General features: G+C 43.7%; 1 protein-coding gene across 2 annotated transcripts in view; it reads right to left on the minus strand.

The window, feature by feature from the left end:
* The window catches only part of MYO1E (myosin IE), a 635,008-nt gene that overhangs the window by 397,581 nt on the left and 213,193 nt on the right, over window positions 1-24,234 (minus strand). For both annotated transcript variants that reach the window (XM_086959387.1, XM_086959385.1), the window contains exon 2: window positions 7,362-7,505. In XM_086959387.1, coding sequence (XP_086815513.1) covers window positions 7,362-7,505 — 144 coding nt within the window. The remainder of the gene's footprint in view (window positions 1-7,361; window positions 7,506-24,234) is intronic.

Consider the following 24,234-nt stretch of genomic DNA (forward strand, 5'->3'; position numbering starts at 1 on the left):
TGCTCCTTACCAGATGCACGGTGCAGGCAGCTGGAGCTACTGACTCTGGTCGGTAAGTTCTCCCCTGCACCATGCTAAGGTTGCTGCAATGATACAGTACTACTGTGTCATTTACCGCATCTTATTCCTGATTCCAAGACTGTTCTACTCCCATTTGCCACATGATCGGAACAGGTGCTAAATAAGGCGGGGAGGGAGGGGGACAAGGCAGGTTATGGGGCAGGGGTGGGTGTCTGGTATCAGGGAAGTTTCTATCAAACCTTTCAACTCTCACAGTGCCACTGTCTGGCACACGATTTCAGCTCCCATCACTCGATCACCCCCGGTGAGGAGCCGATATCACACAGTGGCCACACCATTAACTGGCAACCACTGCAGAGCAGGCTTTCAGCTAATTGCTTGGAGGTTCTGCTCAGCCGATGTCTATTACTAGGTGTGAAACCTCTCCAGGACAACGGCAGCAGCTTCAAGAGCTTTTTTGTCTTTGGCGCAGGCACGGCACAAGTCAGGGGTACATGTGGGTGGACTGCGTCCACCCACTATTTTCACAGGGTGAACGCTGTGCACCCTGCCACGAATGTGGGCCCACTGAATAATATGCTGAACTCCTATACTTTCCAAACACCGGGACACTTTCAGCAGCGCCTGCACGTTGTATGCTTTTCATCTGCAAAAAGCAACAGTGTGCAGGCCGGGACAGTGCCTTCTTATTTTAGACTCCTGCTGGGCCATAACAAAGGCTGAATTTGAAGAGTCATCAGGCCTCCTTTTGTTCGAGTCTCCTGGCTGGCAGCAGTCAGGAGCCTCTCACCTAGAGGCAAATGCAGCAGAGGGAAAACAAAGGCTCACACATTGTTAGCACTTCACATACACTTAAGAGAGGTAGCTTTTCACTTTGTTCGGTCCCTGTTTAGGAGATATGCATGCACTGTAATAATATCAGATGTGTTGGTCTTTCCCAGTATTTACACAAAACAAATTGCATTTATATAGAGCTTACTTCCCCTGAGGAGGCATTGGTATTATTTAAGCACCACTATTTTTTCTTGTATAGCCCTACTCATTCCAATGCAGGGTGTCAGAGCGCTTTACATCAACACGTGCATAGTACATGTACAATGAATTATATACATTTGTAAACGAATGTACAGGATGTGTTACATAAAACTGGGGGATTGCAAGGTGTAGAAGGTGTAGAAGTCACATAACATTTTCCATAGCTCACTATACCATTATCCTCGCAATGAGCTCCAACATACACATGATAGACCTGCTAAACATATATGTGAGGGCTTTAGATCTGATGTCACTTCCTGTGATGATGCCACTTCCTGTAAAGTAATGGTTTGTGATTCTATGATGTCAATCCCTGTGATGCCATGTGTGATGTTGCGCGCCATGATGTTGTGCGCTGTGATGTCGCGCGCCGTAATATCCCTTTCATACCGCCTAACTAGGTTAGTCCCCCCACTTCTTTTTTTAGGACTTGGGCCCTGGCCGCAGGGTATGTGGGGGCTAGGGGGTGAGGGAGCTCCTTCTAGGGAGTGAATTTAAAAGTGCTTCAGGCTGTGCTCTGCAGCAATCCTCGCTCCCTCTGAGGCCCCGTCCCCTCCTCACACAGTGAAAAAGTTTCACAAGTTGGCATGTCTGGTTCTATTGCGCCAATGACCTTGCACCACTGAAGAACCCTCCCAGCAGACCCGGCAGCAAGAAAACTTTGTGGTTCACCAACGACCTCAAAAACTCCAAGAAAACCTGCTGCACACTCGAGAAAGCCTGGCGCCGCGACCAGACAGCAGAAAACAAGACAGCCCTCAAGTACGCCACCCGCCAACACCACCAGCTGATCCGCACCACCAAAAGGACAACATTCAAAGAACGACTGGACAACAACACCCACAACAGCAAGGAACTCTTCAGCATCGTTAAAGAGCTCTCCAACGCCAGCGCCTGCAACAACGATATCACACCCTCGCAAGACCTCTGCGACTAACTCGCCTCGTTCTTTCACCGCAAGATCACTGACATACACAACAGCTTCGGCGAACAGACCACGCACCCTACCAACAAACCAGCGCCCCCCACCACCACCCTCTGCACCTGGACCCCAGTCAGCACCGAAGACACCACCCGCATGATGAACACCATCCACTCCGGCTCCCAAACAGACCCCTGTCCACACCACATCTTCAACAAAGCCGACTTCATCATCGCACCCCAACTCCGGGACTTCATCAACAGCTCCTTCACATCCGCCACCTTCCCGGAGAGCTGGAAACATGCCGAGCTCAGCGCCCTCCTGAAGAAACCCATTGCGGACCCCACGGACCTCAAGAACTTCCGCCCCATCTCGCTCCTCCCTTTTCCTGCCAAAGTCATCGAGAAGACCGTCAACAAACAACTCTCCACCTTCCTCGAGACTAACTGATCCCTCGACCCCTCGCAGTCCGGCTTCCGAGCAAAACACAGCACCGAAACCGCCCTCATCGCAGCTATCAACGACATCAGATCCCTGCTCGACAACGGGGATACAGCTGCCCTCATCCTCCTGGACCTCTCAGCAGACTTCGACACCGTGTGCCACCGCACCCTGATACGGTGCCTCAGCAACACCGGAATCCAAGGAACGGCCTTGGAATGGATCATCTCGTTCCTCGCATGGAAGAACTCAGAGCATCCGCCTCCCCCCCTTCCGATCCGCGGCCACCGAAGTCATCTGCGGCGTTCCTCAAGGATCCTCGCTCAGCCCCACCCTCTTCAACATCTACATGAGCCCTCTCGCAGCCATCGCACGACCAACACAACCTTAACATCATCTCCTACGCTGACGACACCCAGCTGATCCTCTCCCTCACCAACGACCCCGCCAGAGCCAGCCTCCAGGAAAGGATGAAAGACGTCGCGGAATGGATGAAGCTCAGCCGTCTGAAACTGAACTCAGACAAGACGGAAGTCCTCATCCTGGGACCATCCCCCTCTGCCTGGGACGACTCCTGGTGGCCCTCTGAGCTGGGCACCACCCCAAGCCCACGGACCATGCACGCAACCTGGGCTTCATCCTGGACTCATCCCTCACGATGACCAAGGAAGTCAACGCCGTCTCGGCATCCTGTTTCAACACCCTGCACATGCTCCGAAAGATCTTCCGGTGGATCCCCACCGACACCAGGAAGACGGTCACCCAGGCCCTCGTCACCAGCCGACTGGACTATGGGAACACCCTCTATGCTGGAACCACAGCCAAACTCCAGAAAAGACTCCAGTGCATACAGAAAGCCTCTGCACGACTCATCCTGGACATCCCCCGTCACAGCCACATCTCTGCCCATCTGAAAGACCTGCACTGGCTCCCCGTCCGCACACAAGGCTCTCCACGACATGGGCCCCAAATACCTCAACAGCCACCTCACATTCTACACACCCACCCGCCAGCTCCGATCCGCTAGCCTCGCTCTCGCCGCCGTCCCACGAATTCGCAAAGCCACCGCCGGAGGAAGATCCTTCTCCTACCTGGCGGCCAAGACATGGAACTCCCTCCCCACGCCCCTACGGATGACCCAGGACCATCTCTCCTTCAGGAAACAACTGAAGACCTGGCTATTCAATCAGTAGCGACTCCCTTCCCTCCCAGCGCCTTGAGACCCTAAAGGGTGAGTAGCGCGCTCTACAAATTACTTAATTGATTGATTGATTGATTGATTGTGGCTGAGGGAAGCATGGTGAAGGTAAGGGTTGGTTGGTGCCAGGCTGTTCTTGTGTCTACAGCCCTTGTTCAGGAGTAAAAGGTTATCTTATAGGATGTGAAAAGCACCAGCTAAAATTGGGACTGATGTTCCTGTGCACTGGGCCACATGGAAACAACCACTCCGGCAGTGAGGTGCTCCACGTAGGAGCAGGAGAGATTGCCAGATTACAGCTAAGAGATTTTATAGAGTTTTTTATATGGCGCAAACTTGACCCGAATCGGGTATCGGAGTGCTTTACATAGCACCAGTTGCATTACATGGGGACACATTCATTTTTGTTAGGCACAGGGAGATTAAGTGGTTTGTCCAGAATCACAGGATGTTCAGTGTCATTGCCGAGACTCGAACCGAGTTCCCTAGTCGAGCGCCCTAGCCATTAGGCCAACTCCTCTCCCCAATGAGATGCAACCATTCGCCCTTTTTAGCAAAACGTAATTTCCCCCTTTACAAAAAATGTATGTCCCTTTAAACTACAGTAAATATAGTTTCTTTTTTTGTCAAAGTGTTAATCTCTAACTCCAAGTCTGCAGCACTTGTGTTCAAGTGCTCAGGAATTAACACCCTTCCACTGTCCTAAGTGTGTTGAGCTGCTGCAAGGGTGGGCCTGGTTCGAGGAGTGCAGGTCACACACTGAAGCACATGCAGTAATCCTTTATGGACCGAAGACCCCAAGCGGTCTCGCGCCCTTTTATATATATCCGCGTTCCACCCGGCTCCGAGGGTTGCATGCATCATCCGGGTCAGGGGTCCCCACGTGGGGGCCGGGTGACTCACTACATCAAGCTCCAGTGTGAAATCGTGAAAAGGAACCTTTTTCCTCTCAGCAAACAGGAGGGCAGGGGTTTAATAAATGGATGCTGGAACCATGCGGACACTGGGAAGTATCAGGAACAGGGAAGAATCGATTAGCATTAGATTAGATAGGTTGATTATCACTGGAATCAATGCTAACACGTCTGCTCGAGACATCTGACGCAGTGTTAGTAAACGAAACAACTATATTGGTGAATTACAAAACAATAACCGACGGGCCTTACCCAGGAGAACATTACCAAAGAGGAATAAAATTAGCCTAATGTAGTCATTAAAAAGAAAATACATTTGTGAACACTCACAAATCCTCAAAACTTCCTACCTCAGCAGTATCTTCATTGGCCACATAAACTCTTTGAGAATTTTACCAACATGTCAACAAGAGCATAGTATCCCCGTTCTATTCGGGGTGCACCATCTGAGGTTTATAACTAAGGAATAATGGTCATGCTTTCTCTGGCGTGAAATGCGTGCATGCATATGCATGTAGAGCAGACTTAGTGGGAAGACTTGCAAAGATAAAGGTGCCTTAAGAATATTCGAGGCACAGAAGAGGTTGTCTCTCCTATGACGTGTTAACTCCACCAGCCTGGGGCAGAACTGTTATTAGTGCAGCAGGAGTAGTGGTGTCGAGGCCCAATGCACCGCAATTATCGGTGTCTTTAATGTCCATTCAGGCGGTTGGAGAGTTTGATTCTGGGACCCCTGGCACCCTGGTTGTGGCACCATCTGTAAATGAACTTTTTCCCTCTAAGTGTTTCTTCCATTTTTATGAGTCAGACAGCACACACTACTGATTGATGTAAAGTAAATACTTGTATATAAAAGAACAGACGGAGTCAGGTAGTGCACCACCCTGGTCAAGCAGAACTACTTCTAATAGGTGACCTCCACTCCTGCTCGGACGCTGGTCATAGAGGTACCGACGGACAGAGCGGGGCCTCCTTCTTCCCGAGTGGGTGCCGGGTGAGGTGAGGCAATCTCCCACAGAATGCTGGGAGTATAACGATTAATTGGATAAACACCAGAGAACATTCTGGTAGGATTAATCCATATTGTTAATGCACTTAGTTCTCACAAATTGCAGTCGCTTTATATTATCTGGTCCTGAAGAAAGCTTGGACTCATTGTCCATATAAGCTGAAACATGTTGACCCTAATGCACTGCGCCGTTATATAGTCATTCTTTAAGACTATTAGGCGTTGCTTTTAACCCTTGACCCTGGGATAATATCTAATAAACATATTTTTTGTCTCAGGAGCCAATTTTATTTACACCTCACTTTCTTTTTCTTATTCACTAGCACTGCACTCCATCAGTCCCACTCTTGAAACACTGTGGTCTGGAAAAGTGTTTTCAAAATCCATCTCCGCATCATTACCAGGTGCTCTGGGAGAGATTTGGGTTTATGATATGTATCCCACATGACGATACTCCACCATAATGGTGGGCTGATGGGATTTTTTTCCAACCCAGCGTTATCATAGCGGTGACATGTTGGTCTAATGGTCTTTTTTGCGCGACACAACACACAAGCAATCATGTGGACCAGGTAACTCTTGTTTGTTTTTTCAATAGGCATAGTGGTTTGAGCTACCGTGGTCGTTAAATATTCCCCTTCGACCCCCCTCATTTGTTTTTTTGGGGAAAGCGCAGCTTTAACTGATGTGATGAGAGGATAATGGGCATTAACTCCTGTCATACTACATTAGCAACCCCAGTAGGGAAAGCTCCCTGTGCTGCCAATCAAGCATTTGACATTCTACTGCCCAACAGAGAAGGTACCTATATGAATGAGAGAGAACATGAGGCCATTAAGAATTAAAAGCTTGACAATTTTTAGTTCATGTTTATTAATACGCTTTTATTATTGGGAGGTATTGAGCCATGTGCCTTTTTCACCCTGTGGAAAAAATCAAGTTGCAATTACTGTAATTCCACATTTATTTAATTGGTAAGTGCATGCACATACCAATATGGTATTAGTGTGCTAAGCACTGTGATACAATAAAACAGCACACTCACCTGATAACATCAGCATTACAGTACTATTCACGCATGCATATTTAAAGCCCTCTACTCCTCATTAGGAAACCTCATCCATTTTAGCTCCCTCTGCAGTCAGTGTGTTTAGCTACTGATATGGTGATCGTGAATGACTGCATGGAGACACAATCAAAAGGAAACCATATTTCTGTATTTTTCCGTCATTAAAATTAAATGTAGACCAGGAAACAGACTGTGTTCTGAGTATTGAGGCAACAATCAATACAAATGGGAAACTGGGAGCCTTACTAGAAAGTATTCAGGGACAGCTGAAGGAGCTGTGAGGGAGTCCTTTGGCATCCCCTCTGAAGATGTATCTTGGAACAGACCCACACTTGGCAGTGTGGCCCGAAAGCTATGGCTCACACAACCCATCTTAGATGGTTTTAAGCTTTATTAAGTCTCATGGGTTAGTGGCTATCTTGAGCCCATGGACACCATTAGTACTGATTTTCATAGGCTTGGTCCCACTCTGTGATCAGATAGATGAGCTACAATTGGTGGAATTGAATGTCACACAGACAAATTCTCTGTGACTAGGAAGCATTGGTTCACATATTCTAAGGACTGACAAAAAATCAACCCCTTACCACAAGAGAAGTGAAGTAAGTTTTTTGCAATAAAATAAGTTAAAGAAAACAAGTGCATGCTAATACATGTGTGATTTAATTGTAAGACATTAATATTATTGTATGTACATTACCATTCTTCCCCGAGTTAATGGTACCATGCAGTGACCAGCCAAGAAAGGATACAAAAATGTAGTCATCCATGTAGCGTTTCTTCAAGTTTTCCACGATGGCGTCTTCTGTGATTTTCGAAAGCAGGACCATGTCGTCCACGCCGCTGTGCTTGACATTGTGGCTCTGCCAGTGGTACCTGTAGTGCCCTTTGCTGCCCTGTAGGGTGAGGAAACACAGCATCAATAAATGCTGCTGATACTGAGCAAATCCCCTGACAGCACAGTACTTGGTCTAGCCAAAGAGAGCTCTACCTCTCCTAGTGTCACATACTATTCATTACATTTAATACTGTGGGAAGTGGATACAATTATGACAACTGTATTTTTCTGACATCATATGTGTCAATCCTTGATATGTGCTTGGGCTATGGTTCCTGAGAGCAGAGAAAGTCACATGTATTTGGGTTGTTTGTTTTTCAATGATAGTTTTGATACTGTTCGTAGTGTCACATTTGCAAAAATGTTTGAAAAACGGCTACATTTGTTGCAATAAACTGTTAGACGAATCTTGGCGACAGTTAAGCACATCGACTCGTAGCTTTTCCAGGCCTTGCCTGGATGATCACCCTGGACTCTGCTTAATCCCTGGACTCTGCTTAATCCCTGGACTCTGCTTAATCCCTGGACTCTGCTTAATCCCTGGACTCTGCTTAATCTTCAGCTATTTTCTGATCATTCTTTAAAGGACATGAATATCAAAGTCAGTCATAATCACCTCTAGAACTGTAAAGTGACCCTGAGCAGAAATATTACAAGACGTGTGATCAAATTACTTGTGAGCTACATAACTTCTTTAACAATAATGTTCTTTGCAGCAAGTATCTTTACATAATCCTGATCTCACACAAAGGTTGAAGAAAGCCAAGCCTACCGGCTGCTTCTCTGCTTGTTTGAGTGTGGCATGCGCTACTTACACATCTCAAGATAGACAACATTGCTTCGACAGGGCTCTTCCTCATCCTAGTCCTTATGAGTGAGATGATTCACAAGCAACGAATGTGAATCTAGTGCACGTACAATAATCTCTCGTCAGCAACTCCCAACCCTGGTTGCTCCTTCTATGTCTAAAAACTTTATATTTGTACTTTTCATGGACCCTGCAGGTCACCCACCCCTTTGTTGCCTTTCAAGCGCTTTCCCCAACAAACATAAGCTTATTGGTAACATTATTACCTTGGGTATATGCCCTCCCCTACTTCCTCGCTCACTCTAATAGACGCAACATTGAAATTCATGTTTGTGCAGAATGAAGATTTTTTCCACCAATACACTTTATTGATAACCTATCTTGAAACTTCATTCTGCAACTCCACTCTCTTCTTTTATAAATGTATTACTTGATGGACCAACTGACCAGGCATAATTAGAACTGAAGTTAAAACAGACTTTTCCATTTGTAGTAGAAATGATTGGATTTACAGAATGAAATAGTGGATTGTGGCTTGATGGTGAATCGATGGACACAATATGGATGGTGCAAGAGCTTCAATGCGAACGTTGTCTCAGTCTTGATATCACTGAAGTAATAGTTAATCTCTGCTGCTAATAGATGTATATCTGTGGGCGAAAGGGTTAACGTAGACTATCATAAGCATTGAGATACTCTTTAGTCCACAGCTCTTAGCCCAACCTGAGAAATGCGTCTCCTGATGAACTCGCATTGCCACTCAAGTCCAGTTGACTCTGACAGTGGCTCTATCACCATTGATTCTAGCAGAAGATTCCTAGAATGAGCATTTTTACTAGGAGCTGTGTGGTGCATCTCGTTCAGAAGGATGCTACATTTCAAGTTGTGTACTAGGTGCAAAGAAAATGCATTTGGCCACCCTGGCATATGAATTAGTGCGCATACACATCATCAGTGTGAATCTTCAGGGGCTGCATCTAAAGCTTTGCAATGAAGAATTACAACGACCATGTCTCTGGTGTATTTGTTTATCCACTGTCCTAAATGCTAGGGTGGATGCAATTTGGCACTGGAAATGACTACCTTCTTTCTTACAAATGCCATCAGGCCCAGGCAGGTGGACAGGCCAGACACCTCGCTGGTGGATATATACAAGGAAATTTGGACACTAGAACATATAACTTGCCAGTAGATATAGAAACATAGTGGTATCCTGGCCAATTCCTTCTGCCCAGATGTTGACTGCTCTTCACGCTCAAGCCCTACTCTTGTCCTAAGGGCGTGATTTAAAAAGATACTTGCATGGCCAAAAGTTATACATATATAAAAAATGCTTTATTTACAAAGTCAAATATGTCTTAGATACAGAGAGTAAAGCATGCTAACCTACGTCACATGAATGCAATTTATACAACCGATGTATCATGTATAAGTCATAGTCCCTATCAGTGACAAAGGTAGGTGTCTCCTGGAGCACAGAGGTAAAAAGGTGAATTTCAATTAAGCGAACAAGGAAATGCAATGGAAAATAGGGTCACGCCCTCAAATTTTTTTTAAAGGAAATAAAATTGCTTAAAATGCATTTGGTACATATTTCAGAGTGACTAACTTGCACCAGAATACAGCTAGTGTAAGTAAGTGGTGCTCACACGCACCAAACAAGTTAAGCACAACATGTGCGTAGGAAAGGTCAGCATGTAAGTGGCTTAGTAATTTCTAAGTAAGGAAAAACTAAAATCAAATATTGAAAGTTGGTGGCATTTTCCAACTGTACCCAAATGTGAATTACACGCTATATGCGCTATGCATGTCTAGGAAATTGGCACAAATCCAAACATTTATTTTCACAAGCATCCAAAGCAGAGCATAGATTATTGAAGAGCTGTTGAGAAATGTATGCTGATTAGTCTAACAGCGAAAATTATGTGCTTGCAAATGCGCAAATGTATACATTATGCATGTTATAAATTTTTCTCTAACATCTGTGAATCAGTCCTATTCTCTCTTTGAGAATACATTTGCTGTTTTTGACTCCAGGATTTCTGCTCTAAATATTCAAGACCTTTTGCAGGAAAAAATGATTCCAACTGGAGCTCCTACGCCACCCTGTATCCTGGCCCCCAACAAGGCCCTCGGCTCTTTCACTAGAAACGGTCTGCAGGGCGACCCCTACTGGAGCAGAAACTTCTCTGGCATACCCTCATCCCTCTACTTTACTTTAAGGTACACCTTTGGTGACATTTGACCTTTTCATTATAGCACCTGGGCCTAAAACCACGCTGCCTTTTGGTGCTTGATCTGTTATGTTCTCTAGGCAGTGGTGGCTGGTGAAATTCTAAAGTGGTGAGGGAGAAACAAATACCAGCACTTCTAAAGGGGGGGGGGCATATACTGGCTGTGCACCAGGAATGTTTTTGAAAACTAGTAGGAAGCGGGGTGCATTTCACAAGACATTTCCCAACTACATTGCATAAAAAAGCTATCAAAAGCAATTCTGAAGGGCTACTCATTAAATATTCCAATACTTCTGAGTTTACCCTCTCAGGCATTATGTACTTGCAATGATGCAGTGCATTATGACCAAAAATGCACCATGGTAGCAGTAAAATAAAAACATGGGTTCAGGAGTGTTCTTTACCATCATGGGGCCAGGTATGCAGGATACTATTGTATTGCACTTCATACCTTCGCCATTTCGAAGTGCTATAAATAACAGATATTACTGATATCAAATTTAATTGTCTGCTAAACTCAGGCAGATAAAAGTTGATTTGTCCTCATAAGGGATCCATATTGATGTCCACAGATTTCAGTATCTTCCTAGTCAATTAAAAGAGGTTTATTCGGGAAATCTATTGAACGCAAGCTACTTTTAAGATCCCAGAGCCCTACAGAGACTTTGAAAGACTTACCTGGAACAGAGCACCTATGTGTGTGCAGGCAGTCTACAGGGCATCGCAGCTGCTGAGTAAGAACTATTGAAGAGGAAGTTGCACCTACGGGGAGAATTTATTTGCCCAGATAATGCCCAGCTGATTTTGATGAAAAGTGCTCCCAATCACCAATTGTTTGTAGGATGGCAAATGTAGACACTATCTGCATTCTGTACTCTAGTAAACAAGTGAGGCGGCAAAGACTATGGGCAAAGCTCGGGAATTGAGCAATTGACCCTCCCTTATTGCACTTCTTAATCGAACTATATACTGACACATGGCTACAGGTGAGGTTATACATCGACAATGTTTTGTCGTCCAAATTCTGCACTGAGAATGGCCCCAAACAAGGTAGCATTCTGGCAACCTTATTATTCTCTTTGTACATCGCTGATTTGATGGAGTCTTCTGAATCAGACCTTGGCACTCCACCCAAGCTGGGAGGCATGGGAATTTCACATTTGGTCTATGCCGACGACTTGGTGATATTGTTGCAAGTCCCAAAAGGCCTACAATACTTACTAAAGCGTCAAAACGATTTCAATTCAGAGAATGGACTAATTGCAAATCTGTCAAAAAACAAAATTATGATCTTTGGACAGAAAACCAAGTCCATATTGTGGGTTTTAGGAGATGCCACAATACAACTATCTTGGAGCTAAAGTAGTGAGCTATCATGGCTAACCACGTATCCACAAGAAAGCTTAAGTCAGCTACATTCACAAAATCTATTCATATATTTTGCAACCTTTTCGGTGGCAGAGCAATCAAACCATCATTGCAAGCACTGAACATGAAACTTATTCCATTCTTACTTCGTGCATTACTTGCATTACATAACAAGGTTATAGCCAGTCTCAATAAAACGTATATGCAGTGTGTACATAATCTTTTTTATCTCTTCACAGCCACTATGCACTGTGTCATAAGGCTAGAAGTGAATTTAAAATCTTTAACATCACTTCTCTACAGAAGCAGTTTGAATTGGATCTGTCAACTTTGAAATCCTTATTTCATCAGAAACTTAAGAAAACATCTTATAAAGATATGGAACTGAACGTTATATCTTCAAAAACAGCTCAAGAAACATATAATTGCCCTGACCTTGAGTCGCTGGCAAAGTTAAACCAATCGACTCGAAAAAGTCGACTCGGAGGGATTCTAACCAGCAGACCGAGGGACGATGACTTGACCAAGTCAAATCAATACAAACACACAGACTTAGTTTCTGAAACCCTCACCTCACAGAGTCAAGAATATCTAGGGTCAAATCTGACTGGCTATGTTAAAATGAAATTCCTAAGATTTTGACTATTTGATTTCCTAATTATGAAATTGAAGGGAAATGGAATCCAGGGCTCAAAGGAAAAAAACTGATTGTCGACGCTGCAGACAGACAACTGCAGCCCTTTGCACATTGTATGCATTAACCCCAAACTTTTGTATTTAAAAATAATTTATTTACGCCTGAATTTTAACAAGTCAAAAATAAGATCGACTGTTGAGGCTGTTCGAGATTTTGCTTTAGTGTCAGAGATAATAGCACATTTATAAGGCTAATTACATTTTTAGACAAAGTTTATAAAGTGTTAGTCTCCTGAGTTTAGCAACTTTTTTATCATAGATCTTAACTTATGCATGTCCAGTGTTTTTAAACCATTACTTGATATTCGCGCCGATTATGATATTTTGTTTTTTATTGCAATCTATTGATTACTACAATAAATGTCACTACTACCACCACCATCAGTACTGCAGCAAACATTGAACACAGTCTTTGGACTAGAAGACTCTAAACTACAGAAAGTGAAAAGGGTTGAGCACTTGTGATGAATCACGCAGAGCTTCACCAAGCAGCTCCCAGATAGGCCTCATTACATTGACACCATACTCTACTACAGCAAAACCTCTCTTTGTTGGAAATTAAGGGCTGTAAAAAAAAGTATTGTCTGTGTAATGGTGTCACTACTCTGTATGTGCACGCATGCGCAGGATTGGCCAATCAGTATGTGGATACTTGACCCCCAGTTAAACCTTAAAGCAGACACTCAGGCTCTGATACGCTGCGCTTTAAATAGTGTCAATGGGACTTGTAGTTCAGAAGGGCACAGCCTCAAAGCTTCAATACCCCAGCCACCACTGTCAGTGTGGCAAGAAGATAGTTTTTAACCTGACTTTCCCCACACCATGTCATCACAGCCTTATTACAGCAACTGCTGTGCTCAGACATTTGTTTCAGAATTATTAAATCATTAACCACAGACATGGTTAGCAAAATATTTACATTTGTGGCTGATGATCGATATTAACAATTATAACCATGAAAACACAATCTAAGATTACCCTACCATACCAAGGTCTTAAAAAAAGAATGCACTCTAGTTTTTGAGAACGTTAAAGTTCACTAACACCCCTTCTCCCTAGATAATATGTAGAGTGCAATTTATCAAACAACACAATTATAGAATTCCTTGTCACAGACCTTGTTAGAGGAGCTAATTCATTTACACCACTAATTGAAAAAGAGCAAAGTGAGCTAATTACTTCCTAGAGCACTTTCAAAGCATCTAAACCCAATTATAGACACTGATGCAGCATTAGCTTTCTTCATAAAATTAACACATCCCTAAAACAAAGCAGTGGTTGTATGTTAGCAAAGCATTGATTGAAATGCACATACTAAGAGTGATACACAACAATGAGAAAGAAATCAAATGGAGTCATATGAGTAGGCTTAATCAAACAGAACAATAAATTAACCACGTTTAACCACATCAGCGCAGCGCAGATTCCTGCGCTGTGCTGAACGTTCTAATGAGCCAACGGGCTCATGACGGAACGGTTCCGTCAATAGCATCAAAGACAACTGTACTACCTAAGGACACAAGCCTAGTTTATAAAGTGCACTACTGACTGATACAAGTGCTATTAAAATCCAGACCCGTGCTTCCCAACCTTTTTAGAACACACCTCAATTGTTAGAATGACAATTTTCCACAGCCCACCCACCTCTGATAAACATAAGGCAGGGTGATCTTTTAATAAAATAACAGCAATGTTTTTAAACGTCACAAACTTGACCAAACCCTGTGATATCAGACTGTGGCCAAGATATCAATCTGGCCATTAAAGATGGTGAACTGCACTGGAATCTAGAGCTGCGCCACTTTTCAGGGTGGGGTGATACTAGCTGCCCTGTGGCATTCATTCACTAAAATCACAAAGCTTCTGAAAACTCTTGGTGTTGCTACAGGTGATTTTAGTAAATTTGAGAAGCCCGTTCTGCCGCAGAGTATGGGGTAAAGCTTCACATACTTTTTAGTGCTAAAACAAGGCCCAGTGGTGCATTATTCCAAAAAATAAAATATATATACGCTTTACATGAGCACCAGTTTACATTGCACAAGGTCAGATTAATGTTATTATAAACACAGCAGATTAAGTGCTTTGCTCAGAATCAAAGGATGGCGAGCCAATGCCAGGACTCAAACCTGGTTCCCCAGATGCAAAGCCAGCAGGTCTGGCCGTTAGGCCACACCCATATTTCTCAATTTATGTGTGAGAGTCATATACAAGTGGTGTGGTTGTGTATGCTCACATAAAGTCAACACATTCTCTGCTCAAATTGCTTTGCAAAGTAAGAAAACAGCAGCATAAAATACTGGAAGGTTTAGAGAGTCCTGTTTAGGAACACTTGCAAGAGCTTGTTTCAAAACTGGACTTAGTAGCATTGAGATATAGGGATTTAGGAACATTTTTCAGCACCTATGCACTGGTGCAATAGCAGGCCTTATCATTTTAAAATATTACTTGCATACAAACCAGGACTTTTAGTACCCACCAAAAATAAGCTTGTGACCAACTCATGGGTCCCGACGCATGGTTTGAGAATCGCTAATCCAGACTATTATAACAAGTTGCTACAGTGCGCCCAACTCCTAAAACAGACACTGTAGTCCTCTTCCCATGCCAGTCATCAAACATTAGCAAAATACAAAGAATAGCGGGAGATTAGAGGTGTCTGACTGATGGAAAAGATCAGCCCTACATTTTGGAGAACTTAGTCCTCTCTCTATGCTTAGTGAAAAATATAAACGACTATTAAGCAGGTATTATAATGTTAGCAGATTTGCACTGAGTAACAAGACACTGGGTGTTGTTTAAGAGCAAGAACTATAGAAAATATCAAGGAAAATGAACAGCCCTCTGTCAATACTACCAGTCTGTATCTCTCCCCTGTTAGAAGTAGTAAACATTTCAAGTGCCTTCTAAAGCCATAAAAGAAGGGATAAAATACAAAAAATGGAAAAACCTATACAAATGGTTTGGGCTGTGCCAAGGTTCCTTGTCTCCAAGGTGGGGTTAAACATCAGCTAGTAAGGGCTCTGACAAGAAAGCATAAAGCACAGAGCAATGAACATTACACCTAAGTAAATAGGCCAACAAAATGAGGCTGCAAAGAAAATTGCGGCTGGTAGGAACGTGCAGGCCAGAGATGCATCTTTCATACTTGGAGAGAAAGACCTCAGAGAAGAACAACACACACCAGCATCTGGTATATGCAAGAGGGTGTAAAATACATGCAGTACCAGTATGTAACAAAGCAGTAACAGAACAGGGCATACAAAGTCTCCCCCTTTTAGTTTACTTTTGTTTGGAGTCGGTTTCCGACTTGCTGTGGATTCACAGAGAATTACGAGAGAACTCCTGGAAATGTAGGATTTTCAATGACTCTTCCCACTGAGCAAACATTATATATTTTCAACACTGTGGGAAATCTGCATAGATAAATCAGGTGAACATTTGCATTTTCACGTGTCCTTTTTAATTTTTTTCCACTAATAGGGAAAAATCCCTGTGAAGAAACCCCTTTCCTCATCACCCCATCAAATGTGTGCACCTTCCCTGTCCCAAGTCATTTCATATCTGAGTGCATTTTCCAGGTGGTAAACTACCTGAAAATATTTGTGCATATGCCCTTTTCAAACCCATAGGTCTACATTTACCTCATACTATGCTAGCAGATGTGAATGTGTGTGTCTTGTGTGTGTCTTGTAAAGCAGATATGTTACAGACACTAGAGCGTAACCATCGTAAAAACTATTTTGACTATACAATTCTGAAAAATACTGATTCTATGAATCAGGTGAAGTAATTATTATCATTATTGATTTTCTGTGCACCTAAGTTCCAATTAGGTGCATATAAAGGTTTGGAAATCAGATCCACAAAATGTCCCACAAAGAACTAAGAAACACCACTCACTACACGTCAGACAACAAAAGTGGGCAATTTCACTATTGAAAAAAAAATCCAAAACACAGACAAACATTAGACATATGGAGAGCATATGAGAGCTCTCCACCTAAAGCTTGTGAACTACCCAGGATTCCCCATTTTCTTTTTTTGCATTAGTGTATGTCAGTATAATTGACAAATAAAGAAAATAACAATGTACATTAACTTGTTCTTGTTGTGTTTTATTTCATTAATATTAAACGTTCTGAAAGAAAGCCCATTGAATCCTAGGCCTCTGCCCTTTCACACTCACACATCTCTCTCAGGCCTCTCAATGAATGTCCTGACCTAATGTCTTTGAGCTCCTTAAGTACATATCTCACAGGCCTGATTTCAGGTCCTATGCTCCCTCACATAGCTCAGCACCCACTTTGCAAGACTGTCCTCCTGTCTTCATGGTGAAAGAGAACCTAGACTGACTGCGTCATGGTTTGCAGCAGCTCATATGTTAAATGTCGTATACTTGTAAAGCGCACAGCTGCCCCAGCAAAGGGGCGTCCCGGCGCTGCATACCACTGGGGAACCCATCCTGGCTTTCCCTGTGAGATGGTCCCTCCTGGGCATCTCCAAGGTGAAGACAAGCATCCCCGGCGCTGATGGGGCCGTTAGTAGAGATTAAGCAAGCTATTGCCCAGAGTTGCTGAGTGGGACCCATGGTTGGAGTAGGCACCGAGGCGAGAATTATCGAGTCCGCTGACCATGGCCCAAGACCCTGCCGCGTCGGGAATCGAACCCTGGTCCCGGGCCGACCTCTGCTTTGGGGACTGCCGCCTCTAACCAGTGAGCCACACCACTCCATATGCAGGTCCCATGGTCAGGTCGGTCAGCCAGTTGGCTGAGCTGTCATTAACAATAGATCAATACATCAGTCAATGCAGATAGAGCCATTAGCGTATGTTAATAGCCCACAGTTCGACCACTCTTCTCGCGCTCCAGACTTCATGTAATGTCTGATAAGTACCTGTAAACTCTCAGGGAAACGGCCTCTAGTCATCACCCCAAGGTCTCTGTGAGGACATCTGGGGCTCTAATACAGAAGGTGCCCCGAGGGCACAATTGGTGTTTGCACCTGCTTTGCACGCCCCTGGGGCACTTTGGTATTACATAAGGGGCTGCAGATTATAGTGCGTCCCCTTCTCTAATACCGATAGCTCTTGCGTACATAATGCGCCAGCGCTATCTTCAGAGGACGTTCCCTCATTTGCATGGGGGCGAGCCCCATGCACATGAGGGAATCCCTTTGCCTGCGCACCAACGCCATAATACAGAGCGTGCGCAGAGGCAAAGAAGCTCTCAGTAGGCGAACTGACAGTGCACCAACGAAAAGGTGGCGCAGTCAGGGTGCCCCCTGAGAATTGCACTCTGGAGGGAGCAAATGGGGTCCTATGGATCCCCCAGACATCCCCTTGCAGGCGGGTGCAGTCACTGACTGCACCTGCTTGCAAGGGAATCTCTAATCCCCTCTAAAAGTGCAGGTGGGTTGCCGCCTGCACTGTGAAAACATGGAGCAGCTACTGCGTTTTTCACTTATATGCACTGCCCCCAGGCCAGTGCGCCCTATGACATTCCATGTAATAGGGCAACTTTCCCTGTTTGCTCCCAGAGCGCCTGTTTTAAGGGGCCCTGGGCACAAACAGGGAAAGTGCGCCCTTCACATAATAGGGCCCCAGGTGGCTGTACATGTAATCGCAGCCTTTAGACTATCTGTGGGGACCACCAGGGTTTCTTTTAAATTCGCTGCCATCTGTGAAAGATTTCACGAATAATGCTCTTAGTGATGTCCCCCATGATGTTACCAGTAACGTCATCGATGATGTCATTCGCGATATAATCTGCAATGTCGTGTGCTTTGCCTCGGGAGTTTCAGTGGTTCTTAAGTTTTGGATCAGAACCATAAAACTCCTTTAAATGAAGTTATTTCAGGAAATTTTAAGGCTCCATAGAACATTGGTTAGTATATAATTTTAGGAGAAAATCTTAAGGTCCCTATATTTGGGAATGACAAGAAAGGAATACATAAATAAAGAGGTAAACTCAGGGAAAGAAAGCACGCAAAAGAAAAAGTGCTCAAGAGTGAGAACGAGAAAAGGAAATGGAGAGAGAGTGAGGGAGAGACAGAGAAAGAAAGGATGTAGGAGAGAATGGTAAGGGTAGAGAAAGAGGTAAAAGCAAGGTAGGGAAAGCAACGGGGTGAGATGGGAATAAGAAACAGAAAGGACAGAGAGCGAGTGAGAAAGAGACCATTAAAGATTCAAAACCTCATTAAGTAAATTTGTTTGGCAGCCCTTCTAGGTAATGTATTTCAAAAACCCCTACTGAGTTCAAAAACGAAAGAGGATTCTGAGAATAGTTACAGTGCGTTATGGGAGACTCACAATAGTTACAGTGCGTTATGGTTCCTCAGTGTCTTTGAGGGTTCTTGTGGCAAAATAATAAACCACAAGGACAAAGGCAGATTGTTTTGTGACTGTCTGCAGCAGGCCAAGATGGCTCTAGTGACTCACAATAAATATTAACTTCACCGCTGTGTATTTTTTATGTTTCGAGTAAACACCACCTTTAGGTTTACCACTATCTCAATTCCATAATTCATGAGAACCATTTCTTTTCAGTGTCATATATAAAATAATTCACAGGTATGACATAATTCCTGCAAATAATGGGTCCTGTACTGACTGCTGTTTGTGGAACAGCAAAAGCCAGGCATGTAATTAACATGCTCATAATGCACAGGTGACGGTTCTTAGGACCTTCCCAGACACAAACAGATCACATCATCATATATTGTGGCTGAGTGGAGAAGCATCCCTGTGTGATCCCTGTGTCAGAGGCCTTTTGACGTCGAGCTGCAGCTGGCATTTTTCTCCTATTGCTAAATAACACAGAAGAGAACACTCCAGTGGGTGGACGCTGTTCAGGAATATTACGCAGCGCATTGTTAGGGCACTGGACAATGCCCGAGTCCTGTGCATGCTGAGCCCACAGCCACAAAGTGGAGAACACAAAGGATACCAGAGCCAGTGCACTAACACAACCTTGTATCGAAAGAGTGCATCCACCAGAGATAGGTCTCCATTTATGGATCTCCCAGTATATTCTCTAACATGCATTACTCAGGTCTGTAACTCTGGAGAGGGCCTTTAACAACTGTGATAGCCCCTGGCTACAGGCTACAATGCTATATTATGTACACACTGAGAAAAATGGAGGCACTGATGCTTTATAGTGACACTGATATATGACCGCATTTACGCAATCTGCATTCCCTAATTGTGTTTGATTCCTTATTTTGAGGGTGAAGTACATTTCATTTTATTCACTTGAGGGACACCATATGCTTTAGTGGGGATTTTTGGATGATCATATTATGGACACATCAACCATTACCCTGAAGGCAGACAACTCTATAGCCACAATAAGATAAAGTTCTACGTAACCAACTGGTTCAATGATTGAATCTTTAAACCTATGGCATAAAAAACGCAATAGATATATAGAAATCTATCATCTAAATCAGGGGTCTCCAAACCGGTCCTGGAGGGCCGGATCCATGCCAGATTTTTTGGATATCCCCATTGAGATACATGTAGTAATTTTAAAAATCTGGCATGGATCCGGCCCTCCAGGACCGGTTTGGGGACCCCTGATCTAAATAAAACCGGGAAAAAAAAAGTCATCGGAAATCTGAAAGTCAAACAGAGTATGCAAAAAACATGCAAGGAAACCTCAGAAGCACAGATCTACACAAATGTTCTCTGTACAGCAAGATACAGGGGAAAATATTCAGAGTCCAATACATTCTGTTTTAAGCCTATATTTCACTGGATTGACCTTTCATAGCCCACCCCAAATGTCCTTAACTCATCCTGGATGAATTGCAATAGCTTTAACAACTTAGAAATCCGTACAGGTGAAAAGACAGTAAAAAGCCGCCATTAAGGGTCTCATTTTGACTCCTAAACTTAGCTAGTTCCGTCCAGTGTCTTCCAGCAGAGTGGGGACATACGTTACTTCCCAGTGTCATGATGATCCACTACTCCTTGGGAAGCGCTGCGCAAGCGGCCCTATTTCCACTTCTTGGACAGTTGGTCAAAGTTTGATTGTCAACAGAGCACTCTTTGATTGGGGCTGAATCACATACAAATAATTTAATTTAAGCACATATTTTAATACAGTGCTGCAGTAGGGACAGACATGATTCTACAACACTCCTCAGACAGAATAAAAATAATTTTCAAGGGTCAGTAAATACCCAACACGCATGCTGGTCCTCTTCGATTGTGTAAGATTATTCCTCAAAGATACTAGTCAACCCAATGGGAACATATGCACCTAAAGCTCTTTGCCACCGTAGAGCTAATTACTTTTCAATGTATCCACCGCAGACAGTGGTATTGTCCTATGCACCACTGTTGCCAGACTTTTATATTTATGACTAATTTTTATCAGTGTTTGTATCCACAGTTCAGTATTGGTTGATAAGTACCTAATTATTTTATATTTAAAACAGATTTTTTTCTCCCAACGGACAGTATTTTACAGACCTTCAATCCAACATACAGAAAAGGTACCGCCCACCCCTCCGATCAATGTTAACACGGATTAAAGTATTTACAAAAAAACATCAGGCCATACAAAACACTGCAGCTTAACTCACTGCCATCTCCCTCATTGCTGTCACTCTAAGGTCCACCCATCACCCCTCATTATCCCTCTATTCTTTCTCAGACCTCTTCACAGCAACCTGGTAAAGGCCCTCCTATCCGGCCTTTGCAAGAACCAGAAAGTATACCCACATCTTCTTAACCGAAGGCCATGCAGACCTATCGACAAAGTAAATCTATAATGTTATCGATGGCTCGCTCAAATAACGCAGGCACAAAGCCCACGTGTAGCATCAAGAAGGCTTGCAGTCCAGTTATCTCTGTCATGGAGGTGCTTGGTAGGAATAGAATGGGGCTGTCGTGCATACAGGCCAGTTTCTTGGTTTGAATTGGATGGGTGTTTATATTTGGACTGGGATAGCTCTGTGTGAATGATGGGTGTACTTTTATTCGGTTGAACATTCTAGACCCATCCAGAAACTGCAGAAAGCCTGTGAGGTCATCACAGAATGTTGAGGCTAGAGCGGAGGGAAAACTGGTTGTGCCACAGTTGGCGCGAGAGACTGGCATTAACTTGAAGACTGGAGCAGCTGCACTCCAAGTCAGAAGTCTGTATCTAAAGTGACCCCAGGATACAGATTTTCCCTTTAGAAACCTCACAAGGACTTCTCTGATGTTAGATAATGAGAGAGGTCTTAGGTTCCTGAATTCCGGTCTGAATTCTGCTAAGTCATCCTTTTACCTTAAGGTGGCACTATGAGTAGGCAGGGGGCCCAAAGTGTGCACTAGGATGATCCCGTAGCAGCTGCTGCCATGAAAAAGCGGTGGCCAGCACGGGGGTTAATAATAAAAAAAAGACTTACCTGCCGCTGATACTGCTGCCCGCCTCTGTGCTCCTCTGCTTCCAGCACTCCATTGGCCAACCAACACAGGCTCCCCAACTCCCCACCCAATCCAGACGCTGCTTTCATGCTAGTACCAAGCATTAGAGAAGCGTCGGGATTAGCCTGAGCTGGCTGATTTGATGCTCGCTTAGGGACAAGGAGCCTATGCCTTTTCTCCGCCCAGCTGTGCAACACAGCTGGGTTGGAGAAATATAAGTGCGCATGTCAGTTTGGCCAGCTCAAGATCGGCCAAACTGACATGCACACTTACAAGTGCCCACTACTCCTCCTCCCTGCCACAGTCCATAGGCATAGAGGATGGCCTGGCCCCGCCCTAGATTAGCATCGGCTCAGTCAGTGAAAAATAAAATGATAATAAAATTGTTTTATAATCATTTTATTTTTCATCTGCTGGCCCTGAGCAGTGGGGCAACACTCCTTTGCCATTACGGAGGGGCCGCAGCTGGGATGACAACTGAACCACCAGGATGACAATTCAGGCAGCATTTGTAAATGATAAAATGCCGGGGAATATGGCATGTGAACCAGCAGCTAAACAGGACAGAATAAATGTTATTAATTTATTTTAAATGCAGAAAAAATTAAATTTTGATGAGAAACATTCGACAAGAGCCACTAGTGTGGTTCATAAGAAAGCGATAGTGAGATGCTTGATATACAATCCAAAAGGCAACAGTAAGCTATTGATTGACAGCACCAGTTGGGTGGTTATCACCGGCAAAGACAGACACACTTTTAAAATATTTGCATTCCTACATGTGAAAAATAAATATTTATGCCAGTTCAAGAGGGCTCACTCATTCGCATCCCTTAAGTTGCGGTGCAGTCCAAATATAACTCCGGGTTTAGAATTGGAAGAAGGCCATCTCTGTCTCAGTTATCTATTGTCCGAGTGAAAGTGGATTTTAAAGTAAAGGTCAGCGGCGTAGCTTCGGTGGGGGGAGGGTGGGAAGTTTGGAATATTACAACCCCCCAATAAATTAATTTTTTAACAAATAAATCGGCAGAGGAGCTTTCAGTCGAGTAAGATAAGGTGTCTGTTGGATTTCAACTGGGATTTTGAAATACTCAATCAAATAAAAACACAACCATATATCCTCGTCTCTGCTTTGAAGGTCTTAAAACAAGGTTATTTAAAAAAAATACTGTGTTAAAAAAATACTGTCTTTTAAGTATCCCTCAGAAACCGCACTCCTTTCCCTTTCCACTGGCCCTTAAGCCCACCTCATACACTGATGTTCATACAATGATTAACATGATATGCCAGCGTGATTGTCGGAAACTCTGAAACTCACACCCCCAGTCTTACTGACCAAGCTACGCCCCTAGTAAAGGTGGTGGTTCACCCAAGTGAAAATTTCATTTTGCAGAAATGTCACTTGTCACCTGGGAGCTAGGGTTAGTGACAAAGAGCAGTGAACTTTCATAAGAGCATCTTTAATAAAAAACAACTTCCGGGACTCCATTGAAGTAAGACGACACTTTAACTCAGAACATACCAGATTCTGGGCTGCGAAGGCTGAAACAGCCACACATATACCAGGAGCTCCTGACAGGATTACCTGATGAAAAGCATGATAAGCTACCTCCTCAGCCACAGGCAGATTTGTGACACAAATAAGATATCCGTTCTAATGTATTTTGCTGACAATGACAAATCAGAAAGTTCTTTCTACAGTTCTTACATAGACATCTACAGTACACCCAAGATGACTGGTGTAGACAGCATTACCTTGACTCTATATGTGTCTACACATTACAAGGAACACAGGTGATATCTCTGTTTGTTGCCAATTTAGAGCCTTCTCATGTAATACAGTAAAAGCTCTTACTGTCCAATTACAGTATTTCTGGTGTAGAATACACATTTCAGCAGTTCGAATGCCTGGTTGTCATAGGCCATTTTGCACATCTCCTTGGCATACAGGCAAAGCTGTAATAAGAACTCAGGTTAACAGAGGTAACAAAGGGAGCAAGAAGATGAATTGGTTAAAAAGACAAGGACATGAATTGGAGGTTAGGCCCAAAGGCTAGTCAAAATATACTTTGTAATGTCGATGAATAGTTTCGTTATCACAAATTTATATATAATGAATGTGTTACGTTCCTTTCTTCCGAGCATCTGGGAATAAAACATAAACTGCCCTACAATATTAACATAAAATTCCATTGTTACAATCCGGATTTTCTTCTTTAATATGGGATTTTGTACTGTAAAAGAGTTACCCGAAATCAGAAA

This window comes from Lissotriton vulgaris, chromosome 2_2 (assembly GCF_964263255.1).
Source record: "Lissotriton vulgaris chromosome 2_2, aLisVul1.2, whole genome shotgun sequence".
In the NCBI taxonomy this organism is placed as follows: domain Eukaryota; kingdom Metazoa; phylum Chordata; class Amphibia; order Caudata; family Salamandridae; genus Lissotriton; species Lissotriton vulgaris.